We start from the raw sequence: 18,379 nt of genomic DNA on the forward strand, positions 1-18,379 counted from the left end.
ACGCACGGGCGAGCAGCGTGCGGTGACCGTCACTGAGTTGTGCAGCGTGCAGCAGCGTTATCAATACGGAAACCTGGACTGCTTCCTTAGAAAGGTGAGTATTACACAACACAGACTACATTCTCCCTTATATTCACAGTATTTGAATACCTCAGTGATATATCATATCAAACTAAAACGGAAAGTTTGCGTGTTTACTTCGTTTGTACACTATTATTTGGCCCAGGGTTTATTACAATAAACCGCAGCGGCCATCCAATGCAGACAAATGTGCAGTGCAGAAGTGCGGCAACGTGGTTTCAGTTACTTCAGCACTAGTGATATTATTATATAGCAAATAGTGTTAAAATTATAGTTATATTGACGGATATAAAGGGTGAAATTATAATTTGCATTCTTATCGAAGAGCTCTGGCGTTTATAAGGTGTCAGATGAAGGAGACGGGATGGAGATTATTTGTATTCCACAGGAAAAGAGCTCTGACTTCGGCTGCACTTGACATCCAAATAAGGAATAGGATTGCCTGGATATGCGGAGGGAGCAGGACAGTGAAACGAGACTTCACGAGTTCAATCCGGTGCATCGTAGAAGGCTTGAAAAAATAAACGGGACACATGAGTTTATCCAGATTTTAGTGCCAGAGTGCAATGATATAACAGCCTGTGTTTACGAAGATGAATGTTAGGATGAGTTGTTCTAATGCAGTGCGGTTTATGCGGCAGGCGTATACAGTATGTTGAATGACAGTGTAGTAGATTAGTGATGAAGCACAGCCTTTGAGCTTTTGTGATGCTGTATCCCTCCTACTTTGGCTTTAAATATATCAAAATAATATTTTATGCAATTTCTAAAGACTTAAAGAACACAGTAAGGTAACTTTGTTTCTCAGGTAAATTAAGACAAGGGTTGGACAGTGATTTTATGCTTACGATTTGATAGAAAATGTGTTTGCTGAAGTTTAAATAATACAATTATGCATTTAGAGAAGTTTTCTTTTATGAAAAGGCAAAAGTGGCTTAGCAAACCATGCAGCTTAAGATGTTTTTTGGAACTTGTCTAAGGTGGACTACCTCCTCTAACTAGCTATATCAAGGTCTACCAGGTCAACCTCGGCTGGTAGTCCATCTGATGCATCATCTCTGGACTATAAATGACCAGGGCTGTGTTTCTCAAAAGCATTGTAAGCCTATGGTATCGGCATCAATGGTATACGACCAGCTTAGGTCACGATACTTTTGAGAAATGCAGCCCAGCATCATCCAGCTTAAGGGAGTTTTTTTAGTAGACTAATATATTTTGTTGGTAACTGACCTTCCAAATAGCATTTTAAAAATCCCATTAAAAGTATAATTAAGGTGTTTTCTATTCTTTATGCAGGCTTATATTTAAGAAGATGATGTTCAATTGTGACATTTTTTTGTCTCATCTTTGCTTATGTCACTCTAACCCTAACTTACTATAATAAACTGTCCACCACACAGGCATTACTGTACATTAACAAACATTTTAAATTCCCTGAAAGAAAATTCTAATTATTTAAATTGAAGATTTAAGCATTCTTAAAATTTGTAAATTAAGTTAACTTTATTAGTTAACCCGGTTAAGTTACCTTATATTTGTTTTTAGAGATTTGTTTAAAAGCCAGAAAGGTTTTGTTCAAATACTGTATTTTTAACATGGGTTGAAAACCCTGTATTACAGTGTTATTCTAAGACTAACATTTAAGTGGAGCACCAAACTGAGTCTCAAATTAATTTTTGAATTTCTTTTTAGTCCTGGTTCAAACATTGTTAAGTGTATGAGCTGTCTTATGGTATCCAGGTACATAGACTTAATTTTTAAACTTAATAACATACTTTTCCTGCTTTAAAACTAGTTTATCAGCATTAAAGACTAAAGTGATATAGGCTGCTATAATGTCAACATATTTCCCTTCTTGATAAATGTTAAATAAATCACCAGCAGGTTTTACTGCGATCGTTAACACAAGCCAAAATGTTATAACTATATATATATATATATATATATATATATATATATTACGAAGTTCTGTTATATTCCTTATTGTTATATTGTAGTTGTAATTCGATTGAAGCATACTCCTTAAAACTCACACCCTTTGAAAAAATTGAATCTGTGTTTATAGATGTTTCCGTTCAACACTTGTGCCAGAGATACAGTGCGTGATGTTATCATTGTCTTCTGGCACAGGCGTATATAGTATTTCAGCAAAGAGGAAGTGAACAACATTAAAATCTTAAGTAGGTGAGAGACTGCAACATTTGGGTGAAGTTCCTGCCAGCGTCTTTGGAAGCCGTCTCCTTACAAAGATAATGAATAATTTGTGTTGGGTGCTTAATATTTTATAAGCTTTGTGTAGAATCATGTTACTGTCTAGTGGTGAACAGGCACCCAAAAGATTGGTGGTGAAACACTGTTTAAATTAGTTCTCATTTGAAATTTACAAATGTTTAGACAAACTGTAATAGTTTTGACATGGCTGATCTTATAGGATCATCAGGTTGTTACGTAACGTTTTAAATATTTCAGAATAGATCTATAGTCCATGATACCTCAGTATTTTTTTTTTAAATAGCTCTGTAAGCACTGATAATGCCATACAAGTATTAGTCAAAGCCTTTTTTAGCACTACAATTATGCCCAGACATGCTTTGACTGCTAATAACATGCCATTATTCCATTTCTCCTGGTGTCATTTGCTGCCACTTCACATTTCACTGCTGTTTCAAACACTTGAATTAAGTCTTTTTTTTCCCCTCATTGTATGCTTTTAGGCACGTTCTTAATTTTGCATATCACTCAAATTGGATACAAACAGCCAAGAGAGTGCGGGCAGGCATATGACAGCCGATGGAATGAAGCAGTGGGCTCTGGTAGTGGAGAGAGGAAGTGCTCTGAGTGGGATTAAAGTCGCAAGCTTCCCATTCATTCAGCCCCTGACTCACCCACATCCATAGGATTGAGGGGATTACCGTATTAATAGTATCCCCTATTTTTTTTTTAACAAGTGGCTATAAGTACTTTGGCCATTATGAAGTCATGTGTTATGTTGTCTTTGTCAGTGACACAGATGAAATTTAATGGCTGTAAAAATCACCAGTAAATGTATGGAAATTTTAGCTCTGTTATACTATTTGTTGTATTGTATTTTATACAACGATTCGTGCAGCCCTTAAACTTGATTGATGGAGCAGCATTTCAGATGTAGTTGAGATACAGTCTTAATGGCATGGCAACACTTTGACAAACATTATATAATGCTTAACAGATCATTAGTGAATATATATTCACATTGCTATAAATATGAAATAATGTGCTTGTTAATATTTACTAATTAACTTATTAAACAATAAATAATGATCAACAGATCATTATTTAATGTAAATTGAAATGCTCACAAATGTCATTAAACTTTCAATTTATATGATCATACACCTTATAAAACTCTAAAAATGATTTTGACAGATGGTATACAGTGATTAAAGAAAACATTAATAAATCATTATCAAACATATCAAATATATAATACTTAACAGATCATTAGTTAATATATATTCAGATAGATATGAAATAATATGCTTGTTAATGTTTAAATAAATGTACTAAAAAGTACATATATTAATGAATGTGAATAAAAAGCTAACAAATGTTAGCATTTACAAATGTGAAAAATTACTTTAATTAGTCATTTTAAGCATTTCACCCTATTCAGTTTAACATATTTTTCCTTAACTCATAACCACAGTCTGTAAAGGACTTTGTTGTGGTGTGTATGCAGACATCTACTATTTACACATTTTTACAAATCATTTATTAATTATTTGTTCATGTTTTGCAGTACCAAACTATTCATCATTTGTAATCCTGGGTTAAAAACAACCCGAGTTGGGTAAAAAATGGACAAACCCAGTGATTGGGTTGTTTTGACCCAGCTGTTGGGTTGAATGTTTAACCCAACCTGCTGGGTAGTTTTATTTAACTCAACTGATGTTTAAAAATGTCTTTATTGATCACTTAAAATGAACCCAAAATAGGTTAGAAAATAACATTTATTAATATTTTTAATTAATAATAATTAAATAATAAACATGTATGCTTTTTAATGAATATTCATCTTTTGATTATTATTGTTGCCTCTTGTAATTATGTGTCTGATTTTTAATTTCCAGCCTATTTTGGGTTCATTTTAAGCCAGCCATATAGTCATTTTTAAACAATAGTTGAGTTAAATAAAACTACCCAGCACATTGGGCAGACATTTAACCCAACCGCTAAGTTAAAACAACCCAATCACTGGGTTGGTCCATATTTAACCCAACTTGTGTTGTTCTTAACCCAGCATTTTTTAGAGTGTATTATCTAGTACCTTAGTATGTTTTAGTAAATATTAACAAGCACATTATTATATTTCTAGCTATTTGAATATATAATAACTAATGATGCGTTAAGCATTATAATGTTTATTAATGATTTATTAATGAAAATTATTATAAAGTGTTACCTTATTTGCTAAAGTCAAGTAACCCTTTCTTCAAGTTACATTGTTATGTTAGTAGGTGGCGACAAGTGACTTAATTCACTAAATAGATTTGATTTGTTCAAAATGCTGATTAATTCATGAATGAAACAAGTGAGTGAGTCACTGAATAATTCACTCAGCTGATTCGAACGAAACAACAATAGTTTGTTGCTTAATAAGGACGGTTATAAACACAAAATACATAAAGTCACTGGCATTTTTGTCTAAAATGTATGTAAATATTAACATATTGTTGTATAAATATGTTACATTACACTTGCAATTGTGCTGTTGGTGTGAATATCTGCATGTTTGTGGTTTCCTGCGGCCTCAGACAATGATTGAGGCATCTTCGACAGATGACACATAACATCCATTCCCATCCAAACTGTCTCAATGTTTCGCCATGTTGCTTAGCAACCTTCATCTTACCCCATATTTTCCTTTTACCCCATTGACTGCAGTGTGGCTTTGAGTGGCACTTGAAGTGTGTGCGAGTCTGTATGTTTTGTTGGCTTTACAAATTTCAAGGTCTGTGTGCACAAAGCAGCACGCTATTACAAACAAGAAGTTGAACAGACCGTCTCTGCTTCAGATTGTGTTGTGTTGACAGATTTTTCTTTTCACCTCTTGCTGCTTTGACAGATTGTAGACCAGCTGGCTTGAGGTCAGTGTTGGGATGATGTTTGTCCGATGAGAGTTTGAATGCAGATCATATTTAGACATAATATGACAATGATATGTCAGGGCTTAAACGTTATGCATTTAATTTATTTGCCATGTAACACATAGCTGGAACATGGTTGACCTTCAGATAATGTAATTATATTGTGTTTTTCAGATCGCTATGAACTGTTCACCTTTCAAGAGAGTGTGAAATCCAAGTGTGTGTGTGAATGTGCATGGCTTGGCTTGCTTTATACAGGCAGTGCCTGGTGGTGTTGCTCAACACTGAGATTTGGGGTCCTCCATCATTAGGGAAGCACTTGAAATGTCTGGATTATCACAGAGCCGTTTTTAGGTGTGGTTGAATAGTCTACATCCCCTGACAAAATTATCAGGCACCAGCCACATAACTGAGAGGTCTGAAACAGTTGTCTCTGTCTGAATTGCAAGTGGGATGCCTAAAATCTCTGTTGGTTGGAATAATATTGACGAGTTGTTGGCCAGTGAGAAATGACCAGGATTGCCATTAAAGGATAGTTTAAATAGTTCACTTCAGAATTAAAATTTCTTGATAATTTACTCACCCCCATGTCATCCAAGATGTTAATGTCTTTCTTTCTTCAGTTGAAAAGAAATTAAAGTGTTTCAGGAAAACATTCCAGGATTTTTCTCCATATATTGGACTTCAGTAGGGTTCACCGGGTTGAAGGTCCAAATTGCAGTTTCAGTGCAGCTTCAAAGGGCTCTACACGATCCCAGACCAGGAATAAGGGTCTTGTCTAGTAAAACGATCGTTCATTTTCTAAAAAAAAAAAAACAATTATATACTTTTTAACCACAAATGCTCATCTTGCACTGCTCTGCGATCTACCACGCAAGACGTAATCATGTTAGAAAGGTCACGTATGACGTAGGAGGAAGTACCTTGTTAGGTTTTCTCCTCCAACTTCAAAATTGTCCGACATCGTTGTTTTACCTTTTTGTTTTTGTAAAGGGCGTTTGGCTTAATCTTTACACGTTCGCTTTGTAGACACTTGATTAGTACTTTCGCCTACTTTCTAAGGTGATTACGTCATGCGTCAGTGCAAGATGTGCATTTGTGGTTTAAACTTAAACTATATACTTTTTTTGGGGGGGGATTAACATTTTTTTCGCTAGACAAGACCCCCATTCCTCGTCTGGGACCTTCCACCTGTTGTACCCCATTGAAGTCCACTATATGGAGAAAAATCCTGAAATGGTTTCCTTATTTTTTTTCGACTGTAGAAAGAAAGACATGAATATCTTGGATGACATGGGGGTGAGTAAATTATCAGGAAATTTTAATTCAGAAGTGAACTAATCCTATAAGCTTACATTTCAACAGAATCAACCCTAAAGCACAACACAATGGAATACATAATTCAAAAGAAAGGTATAACACTTGTGAAATATCAGGACAGAAAGTTCCTTATTATTAACACTATAATTTATTTTTACCATATTTTACAGACTTTTCTTAGAGCATTTTGCATTGTACATAATGCTAAACTTGTGTGCATAACATAAAGCAACTAATGTAGAGATACAGTTACTGTACAGCTACATTTAAGGGACAATGACAATTGCTGCTTTTTTATGCTTTTTTACCGACTATTACTGGTGAGATTCTAAAATGTGCATATGATGGACACTTTACTATCCCATGAGGCCATGGGAGAGGATTTGTGTATGGCAGTGGAGCGACATATTTGACGCTGGTAGGTCACATGATAATAACACAATAATGAATGTAGTACATGTCCTGATTACATTCGTACTATATACAACATACTTTTTAGCGGTTGTTGTGATGTATTTACTTATTCAAAATAAGTACCTACTAGGCATGTGACAGTATCAAATTTTCATGTTGCGATTAATTGATGAAGCTTTTATCACGGTATACGGTATTATCAAGATATTAAAATAAGTTGCAAAACAATTTTTGGCATAGTTTAACAGGTTTAAGAACTCTTTTTGTAATAAAACAAAAACAGATTAAAATGCAAAAGAATTAGGCTAAAAAGAACAACAGATAACACTTTATTTAATGCATTAACTAAGATTGAGCAATAGCTACATTTGTCACAGAAAGTATTATTTTTTTGTTAATGTTAGTTTAGAAACACAACTGATCATTTTTAGTTTTATCTCAGGTCCATTAAATAAGTTATTTTGATTTTAGTAATGTTATTAAACAGTAACTAAGAAATTAACATTAATTAATAATAATTAATACTTTATAAGTATTTTTATTGTCAGTTTAGTGATAATGAATTAACATGTTAACTAATGAAGCTGTATGTTTTCAAAGTTTTACTGAACAATAACAAATAATCAGAACATTTCTAATCATTAGGGCATGTTGTAGTCCAGATTAAAATATAAAAATGTTTTGGTTTGAAAATAAATATCCTTTTAAGTCTTTTTTAAGTATTCAGTATTTGGTGCTGTGATGAACAACACTGAGATTACAAAAAAATGAATGGCTGTTGAGGCATTTTAAAAACTTCACTAGCGCAGTTACTTTGTTTGCACGGTTTCCATGGTAACCGCTGCGTTGCTGTTCCATCAGCGCCCTCTGCTGTCAGAGAGTGAACGCGCACTTTCATTCAGCTCGTCTCCTTCACTGGTTCCGCCATGTGCTTCTCGTGCACGTTGGGATTGTTTACATCTGAGCAAGTGTCCTTTTGACGCAGAATACAGCGGTGTTGTGCATTTTATACGATTGATGGGTAAAGAATTCTTAATTGCCATATAAAAAATTAATAATTGGTAATAAATTATTATTTACGGTATTCTGAAGTGCCCACGATTACAATATCGTGCATATTCATTATCACGATTTATCGCATTACCGAATATCGGCACAAGTCTAGTACCTACTCAAGAGAGTATGCGATTTTGGATGCAGCCCATGTTTTTAATTTGTAAATTGAATTATTTATTTATTTATTTATTTTTTTGTGCATAGTAAAAAATGTCAGGGTGATACAACCGTATAAAAAAAGGCTCATTGGATATAAGGATATGCTTAGCTATATGCCATTGACCCCTTAAATGTCACATCCTGAGCTGTTCACTTAGGCGCCAAAATTCTGTATCCCAAATCTCAGTCTGGTCCATTTTTATTTTATTACCTACAAAATAAATCCCTCATGCCCTATGAGCTTTGTCAGTCATTCAATATCAAAAGCCACCCCATTACGCACTGCTTTGTATCCCAAGTGTGAAACTCATTATCATCACCCCATCTGTCCTTCTAGAACATCCATGCTGCGCACAAAGCCTTTTTTTTTTTCCTGGCTTGAGCTGCGGTTGATGCTGTGCATGCGCCATGTGCCCCTCCCTCTGTGGCTGCCTGTTGTCCTCCTGGTCAGCAAATGCCAGGGGCCTGTGAGGGCCAGGCCAGGAGACTTTGACTCATCTATACACAGCTGTGTACTAGAACATCTTCCAGACATAATAAGCTTCTGTATTCCGTGACGTAATATCAGATGGGTTTTTTTAAGTGTCACTCTATTTTAGATGGCATGATCTCTGTTTTAACGGTATGTTTGTGAAGATAGCTCTCAGTAGCCATGCTAATAGTGTTATGAGTGGTCGGTAGTGGCACGGAAATATTGAATTAGTAATAAAGCCAGGTGATTGTGGTTGTAATATTAGTAATTGGTAGTCTCTGCTGTGGAACAATTTTGTTAATCAAGGAGAATACAAACTATTTAGTGTTATAAAAATTATACTGATATATTATTACTCTTATTAGTAATAAAATAGTTATTACTGTTATGTCATAGAATATGTATTAAATGATTCGTTTATATATTATTTTGTTAGTTTTCATTTGAGGTGCTCATAATTTTAAGCATGGCTTTTTAATGAGTTTTAAATTAGTTAATTTACTTTTTTACTAATTTACTTATTACTTATTATTATTTAATTATACTCATCACCTAATTATTATTATTATAAGTAAATGTCCTGATGATGTTAACTTAAACAGTCTAGCTGAGCAAGATTTCTTTTTTGAATTTTTGAGATGTTTTTGAAAGAAGTCTCATGCTCACCAAGACTGCATTTATTTGATTAAAAAAATAAAGTAACAGTAATATTATGAAATATTATTTCAATTTAAAAAATCCTATTATTATCAATGTTGAAATCAGTTGTGCTGCTTAATATTTTTTGTGGAATCTGTGATACAGTTTCTGGTGAATGGAAATGTCAAAAAAAAAACAGCATTTATTTGAAATAATACATCTTTTTACAACAATGTAAAACTCTTTATTGTCACTTTTGATCAATTTAATGCATCCTTGCTGAATTAAAGTATTAATTTTGTTTATTCTGACCCCAAACTTTTAAACTGTAGTGTTTATCACTTAATATAACTTAATATAAATTCAGCTGTAGGGCATGCAAGATTAAAAATACATTATAAATAAGTATGTAAAGTGTTCTCTTATTTGCATTTTTTTTAGTGTTATGCCCTTCTTTTCTTTAAATTAATGTACATGTCATGAAGAGCAAAGTGATCGTTGTCTTAAAATCACATGAACACTTATATAAACACTCCGAGTGAAAATAAATTATTCATTACACTCATTTTAATAGAGGAACAAACTTCTGATGCTGCAAGACAAGAAGTTACTAATAATATATAAACATGGTCAAACAAGGCAGCTATAATTATTCATACACTTGTGCATTGCTGGGAAAAGGGCAAATGGGAGTAAACTACGAAACTATTTTGTGTTTGTAGGCCTATTTGAAATTAGTTAATCCAACTCAACAGCTTGTTGGGCCAATTTCGAAAATCAAAGTTTTTCACAATAGAAAAGCTGCTTCGAGGTGCATTACTTGTGTTCTTAAAAGTTCATAGGAGTTCAGAATAGTAAGTAAAACAAAACAAGTGCACATATCTTTGGCTATTTTTACCGTTATTTACTAAGCATCATTTTACAGTGAAACCAATAGACACTGTGTAACTGAATCATGCTGCACACAAACTCTCCCTTTCTACACCATTGTTTTGTTGGGAGTTATTATTTCCCTGTTTGCATCCTCTTTTCAGTTGTTTGGCATCTTTCCCATTATTCCAGAATATATCTGAGAGGTTTCTCTGACAGTAGCTGTGTTTCAATCCACCTATTTTTAAGCATATTTTGGGATATCCAAAAAAAAAAAAAGTGCATTCCCAAACACCTTGCATCTGTACACAAGAGAACATGACAGTGTTTATTGCATTTCATCTGAGAAGCAAGCCATTTATAATGTAGGATAAAAGAGCCACAGTGGCTTCCATGATTGCAGCAACTTCCATTTTTATTACAGATATTTTGTGCCAATTTCCCATGAAGTGGCAATTTTACATGGGATGGAAACACTTCTTTATTTGCAAGTATTTTATGCAATATTCTAATTTTGCGCTTAAGTTAAATTCGCAATTTCGGATGGAAACAGCCAGTGATGTCATGTTCTGATGAATGGTGGCTGAGGCAAATACCACAGTTGCATACATTTCCTTTTATGATGCCGTTGTTTAAATGTGTTGAGGGTATGACAGTCTAGGCCTCTGTCCAGTGTGTCTGCTGAAGATGTTTACGGTACTGATGAGGTATTCTCAATTAAACACCCACGGTTGTTCTTCTACTGCGCTACTCTCGAGCCATGTTTGGAGCTGTTTGCTGTGATCCTGGTGAGCTTTCTCCCTCTCTCAGCCCCCCTCTGCCATTTGTTGACAAAGCAGAAGTCAAACTGTGTTATGTAACGGCCCCCCTCCCCTCCGGCCCCCTCGCTCTGGCTACAGCAGGCCCCTTGTAGATCTCCTTTGTGTATTAAAGCTGCACTCTTTAAAAGCTGTCATGGAAATAGAATGAAGCAATCCCCAGAGGTTCTTGGGTGGAATATCATGGTACTTTTTCTTGTGTCACCCCCTTTATTATTTTAATGGGGCTGGCATAATGGAATGGAAAGCAGGCAAAGATGTACATGATGACATTCAGCTGCGCTTTAGAATCGAATGCTGTGACTTATTAACTTTTCTGAATATTTTGATGGTTGGAGGGATTTTATTTGAAATGTCTTTTATATGCCAGTTGTTCTGCCATCAAAATCCAGAGTAGCCAAGTTCAGTTTTGCCAAGTTCTTATATAAAATGCTTCCAGCAGCATTACTGACATGCAGAAAATTGTGGAGAAAACAATGGAAGGGAAGTCAGCAAACAATGCCTACCAAAGGGAAAATTATTTTCATACATTTTCTACACTGAAACAACCATAAAATGATATACAGTATAAGAAAAAGTAACAAGTTAATGGTTCTTACAATTTTATATGTATAATATTAAAATACAGTGAGTTATAGATAATATAAAAAGCTCACAAAATGTGTGATAACAGCACAGATTTTATTTAATCATTTATCAGATTATCAGAAACTGTGGTTGCCAGATGATAATATACATAACTGATAACCAGTGTTGGGGTAATCGGATTACTTTTTTACTTTATGCATTTAATCTCTCTTTACTAACTAATGTCTTTGCTGCTGACATTAGATGATCCTATTCAACCATACTAATAAAAAATGAATTTAGCTTATAAGCAATACTTACTGTTAACCATAGCATCTTTTAATGTTAAAAATGTTTTTTTGTTTTGTTTTTTACAATGACTGTAAAGAAGGTTTTTCATTTAAAAAAAAAAAGTTTGTCTTTATAAATTAAACATTAAAGGTGCCAAAGAACATGTTTTTAAAATATGTAATAGAAGTCTAAGGTGTCCCCTGAATGTGTCTGTGAAGTTTCAGCTCAAAATACCCCATAGTTTTTTTTTTATTAATTTTTTTAACTGCCTATTTTGGGGCATCATTATAAATGCGCCGATTCAGGGTGTGCGGCCCCTTTAATTCTTGTGCTCCACGCCCCAAGAGCTCGCGCTTGCCTTAAACACCATAAACAAAGTTCACACAGCTAATATAACCCTCAAAATGAATCTTTACAAAGTATTCGTCATGCAACATGTCTAATTGCGTAAGCATGGTATTTATTTGGATGTTTACATTTGATTATGTATGAGTTTGATAGTGCTCCATGGCTAAAGCTAACATTACACACTATTGGAGGGATTTATAAAGAATGAAGTTGTGTTCATGAATTATACAGACTGCAAGTGTTTAAAAAATGAAAATAACGACTGTGAATACAGTAAGAAACGATGGTAACTTTAACCACATTTAACAGTACATTAGCAACATGCTAACGAAACATTTAGAAAGACAATTTACAAATATCACTAAAAATATCATGTTATCATGGATCATGTCAGTTATTATTGCTCCATCTGCCATTTTTCGCTATTATCCTTGCTTGCTTACCTAGTCTGATGATTCAGCTGTGCTGCTTCATACATTAATACTGGCTGCCCTTGTCTAATGCTTTGAACATGGGCTTGCATATGCAAATATTGGGGGCGTACATATTAATGATCCCAACTGTTATGTAACAGTCGGTATTATGTTGAGATTTGCCTGTTCTTCTGAGGTTTTTTAAACAAATGAGATTTATATAAGGAGGAAACAACAGAGTTTGAGACTCACTGTATGTCATTTCCATGTACTGAACTCTTGTTATTCAACTATGCCGAGGTAAATCCAATTTTTGAATCTAGGGCATCTTTAATGTTTTGTATTGGGCTTTCATTGAGCTAAATTGTTAAGAAATGTAAGAGACTCTGTGAAGGATTTGATTTATTGAGCTACCAAGTGCCCCTGCAGGAGGCCCCTTTCCTCACTAATGGCTACATGAGCCAAAGTTGTGGACCTGAGAGTTTACAGCCTGGCCTTGACAGAGGTTTGAGCCAGTGTTTTGATTCTGAAACAAAGATTTGGATCCATGTCTGACATGAGCTTTTCCACTGTTGCTCAGTTTTACAGCTTTGCCCTGAGAAGGCCAGCTGGACTGAGTGCAGCAGTTACCAGGCACAATGCAACAAGTTTCCAGCAATTTGTCTCTTCACACGATTTGCTTGTTTGAACACAAAACTGCTGCATGAAATGACAAAATTACAGCTGATTAAAGATGATGATTTTGTACCAATGATGTGGTCATGGCTGGCTTGGACAAATAATAATTTTTGTTGTTTTTTTTATTGTGTAATTCTAGGTTAGGTTATAGATTTGAGGCTGAATTTTGATGTTTGTGGTTATTTCTTAGGACATTTTTAGCATGGCATTTAAATCTTTTTGAATTATGTTAGAACTATTTTATCATCATAAGTGTCTCTAATACACTAGAGTGGCCTGAACTTCCAGTGTTCGTGCCCTTGACCATGATAAGACCACTCAGGTCACTGTTTACTGTGAGAGAGTTGTGTCTGGTCCAACCCGTATGGCTCATGCCCTATTCTGATACTTCTTAAAATAAACCACAATCAATAGACTGTCATATTTGTATGACAACGTCCAGATTTATAACATATTTGGTCTGTTATCTTACAGTTATCTTAATATAGTTTATAGCCTCATGAGGTGCTTGTCATGCCAGACAGGGATGGAGAGGTGGATGGAAAGCAGGATGTTGTAATTCGTTCATCACAATCTAAGTGGGTGCCACATTCCCAGGTGTCAGGTGCTGACAGGTCCATCTTGGTGGCTGAAAGAGGTAAAGCATGATTAAAGTTCAGTTCTTTGAAGAGGAAAAGGACATGATAGTCTGGATTTGTATGATAGGTTGCGACCAAGGACATTTAATAGACTGCCTGTTTGGGTGTTTGTTAGGACTCTAAACCAAGTTAAGCTCAGCTGAAGCAGGTTCTCACAGGTAAGCTTCAGTATGATATATTAATAAGATTAATATGCAGAAATAGATTGGTTTCAAATGTTTATTCACTAATTTGGCTTTGGATTTAGTTACTAAAATGCTTCAAAGCTCAAGCTAAATCAGGATTAGTAGCATATCTTCAACACAGGCAACATGTGGAGCAATTCAGAGTATTAAGGATCCTCAAACCGTGTGACTCTTGACTGATGGATTGATGCATGCAGCTGTTATTGCTTGACCTGTTTGTAATTTTACAATGGAAAGTGATTCCCACTTATCCAATTCAGTATGCAATATAAATGTTTACTATAAACAGCATATTTGTGTATTATTGAATTACAAAATTGCTGTTACATAACTGCACAAGTCTTCTAAATTTAGGAGGATATCCATTTTCAAGGAGATAAATCCAATACTGACAATTATTTTTCTGTAAACAGAGTCTTCTAGCAATATTATCTGTATATCACATACTTAAATTCACATATAGGCTCTGTTAAATTATCTCAGTTTAATTATCTGGCTAATTAGCTGGTTCTGATTTCCTATAGACTATAACTGTAGGCTATAATAAGTCAATGAGACAGGAGCCATCACATAGAAACAGATGGTTAATGTTTACATTGAGATGCATTAGAAATGCAACAGAAATAACAGCAATCATCCAGGACTTTGATGCTATTTTGTATCTCTAAAGAAAGCTCTGCTTTACATTCCCTCATTTGTTTAACATACCAATCAGTATCAAATTAGTCATTTTGGCAGATACTTTTTTCTAAAGCGACTTATTATGGGCAGAAACATATGTTCAAGGGAGATACCCTGAAACATATACTTTTCATTGACCCATATTTTCTTACTCAGCCAATGTTCTGTAACAGGCCACTTTGTATCTTGTTTCAGTGTGAACCACAGGCAAAGGTGTGACACATTAGTTAGATGGATAATCAGTCTCCTCATGCATCAGCACCCTCACACTTAACATATTAGAAGGATTGTTTGTAACATTATTCTAGTAGAAATGTCACAGTCCAGTCAATCAGATCTTTGTCAGATCTTAAATATGAGATCAGGCCTAAATATACTTATACCAAAGCTAAGCCAAGAAAGCAAATAAACAAATAGGTCAGTTTTACTTTTCTTTTATTGGTCACTAGGGTTGGGTGGTCGGATTTATTCAGATATAGGCTCTGTTAAACTATCTAAGTTTAATTATCTGGTACTGATTTCCTATACACAGTAACTGTAACTATTGCCCACCCCTACTTTTTGCACCAGCTTTTTTTGCAATTTAAAGACCAGTTGTAAACATGCTAAGGAACATATAGAGATGAGTATGATGTGTTGTTGTCTCTTTCCTAATGACATGCTGAGCAATATTGTTCTCTGTCTTAGCATCTCCCTTCATCTCTTCTTTCACCCATTTTCATTTGCAGGGCTCTCCAGCAGAGGGCACAGGGAAATTTGATGCAGGCCCTGGTAAGCATGCCACACTTTCAGTATCCCCATTAAGTTTCTTGAGGTTTCACCGGCTGCCCTGGCCTTTATTTACAGTTATATGGGTATGAATGAAACTTACAAAACAAAACAGTTGCAACACAGATATAGAAAACAACATAAAATAAGATGAAACTGCAAATTACACTTTAAACACCTTTCTCAGCATGCCAGTTTTAAATCTGCGCATGCAGTCTACTATAGTGCACTGTATGATATTGTTTAAGCCTGTCGAACCACATAATCAAAACACTGTAGTAAGTACTACATAAAAGGCAATAGAAAGGAATAATAACAGTCTAATGTCTTAATGCAGGAGGCTCATGAGTAAGCAATCACAAACAGACTCTCTCTGTCTTTCTCTCTGGCTTGAGTCATTGTTGAATCAGTATTCTCACTGCCAGGCCCCCTATTTCCTTCCGTTCATCCATCTTTCCTTGATATTTGTGCCAGCCAGCAGAGAACACTGTGATTATAATTTTCCTAAAACTTAAAAAGCCCTCGGGTCTCTATGAGACCATTATTAGTGCTGTTGTTCTCAATAACTGTCTAACAATAACTCGGCAAAACGAATGCAGTTTTCTCAACGGGTGCGTCATGACCCAAAATTGTCACAGACGTGGTGAAAAACAGTGATATATGCAAACAGTGCAATTATATTAGCTCTATTTAGATTCTTTTACTTTGTGTTCTTGAAGCACGTCCACCCTGTCGGCGCACTGTATCTGCTGTGCGAGTAACACCTTTGAGGATCATGAAGAGTTCACCTGATCTCATGCCTACTGGTAAGACCAGTATTTTTTAGGATTTGGGGGTCTAACATTTTGAATAATATAAAAGTTTATTTAGTGTATAAGATAAAATCAGTTTCATTGCTCTGTGTTTTTGCAGAATTGGACCCTACCCGCGTTTGCAAGGGCAAGGGTGCTGTTACTTTGAGGGCCACCCTAGTGCACATCGATGATGAGGACGGCACGGGCCAAGAGCTATCCATGAACTCTGCCAAAAGTGAGTTGGAAATGGAGGATGTGTCAATAGGAGAGTGCTCTGAATATATTGCACCAAGCAGTATAGTGCCAGACTAACTGTTGTGTGCTGAAATAATGTTACTTACGAAATGTGTAGCTAAAGTACACTAAAAAGTGTTCTTTTGTTTTTTTGAGCAATCATTAACTGGGAAGATCTCGGTTTACAGGAATGGTGCATTCTTGAGTTTCCTCTTCACAATATGTTATTTTGACAGTCAATTTGCATGATGTGGTTATTTGCTAAATTGAGCTCAATTGCGCAGTAAATCATACAGAAAAAAAAGTGTTTTGTTGAGGAACATATACAACATTGTATGACTGTAAACTTCATTGCTCAAATAACTTTCAGTGAATGCTCATACAGGGGATAATCAAAGACGTCTATTGTTCACACCCACTTTGAGCTCTGGAAACGGAGACCTTCAGCGTGGACGTTTTCACCATCTCCATGTTGGAACTATCCTGGCTAACTGCCAGCACTTGGGAGAGATGCTTTAATTGTTGTTGTGCCTGAATAAAAAGGCCATTGGAACAAACACTTCTTACAGTGGGTTCAATGGTCTCCTTGTTCTCATGACAAAGTTCAGAGAATCGTTTTTTTCCAGTCATAAATTAGCATCTCTGTGGATGAAGACTTTCTGTATGGTTCAGTTCTGACAGATTCTGGCTGGTGATTCGTTTAATGGAGGATTAAGGAATTTGTTGTGGCATAAATTGTGGTTAGCGCTGGAAACAAACAGGTTTGCTGCCAAGTAGAGGCAGCTCTGTTTCATGTTTATGCCTTTTTGGGGGTTTAAAAAGTTCCTTGGAGATTCCCTGATCCTTTGAGAATCCAAACTGTTTGGATTTGTTACAGGTGGATGGCTTGGTGCGGTCAATGGAGATGCCACAGAAACAAGTCTGGCTGAGAGAAGTGCAAACAACACCGGAGCTGATTTAAATTCAACTCAAGTCAATGAGACACCAACAAAGGTGAGTCACCATGTCTGAAGGTCAATACTTTTTAGCGATGCTTTGCTTTCTTGCAAAAAATATCATTTAGATATTTATATCAGTGCTAATTAAACAGCTCGATCCCAAGATCTCCGGAGACAACAGTGAGGAAAATTTCGAACACTGCACTCTTAAATGAGTGCAACGACTGATATGTTGTCAATATTTCACAAGCAAGGGCGTCAGCAGGGAAAATACTATAAAAATCAATTTCTAACTATTAACTTATTTTTAACTAACAGTTTTGTATTGTTAATGGAATATTAAAAATGTTTTCGTTAAGCTGAAATAAAAATATCAGATGAAAAAACTTAGAAAATGTAAGTTTAAGTGAAAAATAAGTTTACGCTGAAGTACTAAAATTACTAAAACTGCAATTAGAAAATTTAAATCTAAACAGAAAATTCTAAAATAATTTTAAGCTAATAAAACTAACAAATGCACAAAGTATTATTATTATAACACTTAAATTAATTCCAAAGTATAAAAATGCTAAACACTGGTTAAGCATAAATATTCTGGTCCCACTTTATATTAAGTAGCCTTAACTATATACTTGCATTTAAATTAATGATTTGATACAATGCACTTATTGTGTACATACATGTTTTTACATTGTACTTATATTTGAAAAACACCTGCATCTGTAATTACATTTATAATTACACTGTTGACCCATCCCTTACACCTAACCCCTACCCTTAAACCTACCCATACCACCAAAGCTTTTCCTAACCTTACCTGTATCCCAATTGCAATTCAATATGAACCCAATAAGTACATTGTACTTATTTTTTGATGTAAGTACATAGT

The 18,379-nt window shown here is 35.0% G+C and overlaps 1 protein-coding gene across 6 annotated transcripts in view; it reads left to right on the forward strand.

Moving 5' to 3' along the window:
- The window catches only part of LOC137020518 (sorbin and SH3 domain-containing protein 1), a 58,733-nt gene continuing 40,354 nt past the window's right edge, over positions 1-18,379 (forward strand). For 4 of the 6 annotated variants that reach the window (XM_067386197.1, XM_067386191.1, XM_067386193.1 and 1 more), the window contains exons 1-5: positions 13,924-14,048; positions 15,485-15,527; positions 16,244-16,330; positions 16,437-16,553; positions 17,430-17,545. In XM_067386197.1, coding sequence (XP_067242298.1) covers positions 16,300-16,330; positions 16,437-16,553; positions 17,430-17,545 — 264 coding nt within the window. In that variant the 5' untranslated portion in view covers positions 13,924-14,048; positions 15,485-15,527; positions 16,244-16,299. Of the gene's footprint in view, positions 95-13,752; positions 13,890-13,923; positions 14,049-15,484; positions 15,528-16,243; positions 16,331-16,436; positions 16,554-17,429; positions 17,546-18,379 lie in introns of those variants that run through there. The other 2 variants (XM_067386196.1, XM_067386192.1) reach the window with 2 other exon arrangements.

Source organism: Chanodichthys erythropterus, chromosome 5 (assembly GCF_024489055.1).
Source record: "Chanodichthys erythropterus isolate Z2021 chromosome 5, ASM2448905v1, whole genome shotgun sequence".
Classification (NCBI taxonomy): domain Eukaryota; kingdom Metazoa; phylum Chordata; class Actinopteri; order Cypriniformes; family Xenocyprididae; genus Chanodichthys; species Chanodichthys erythropterus.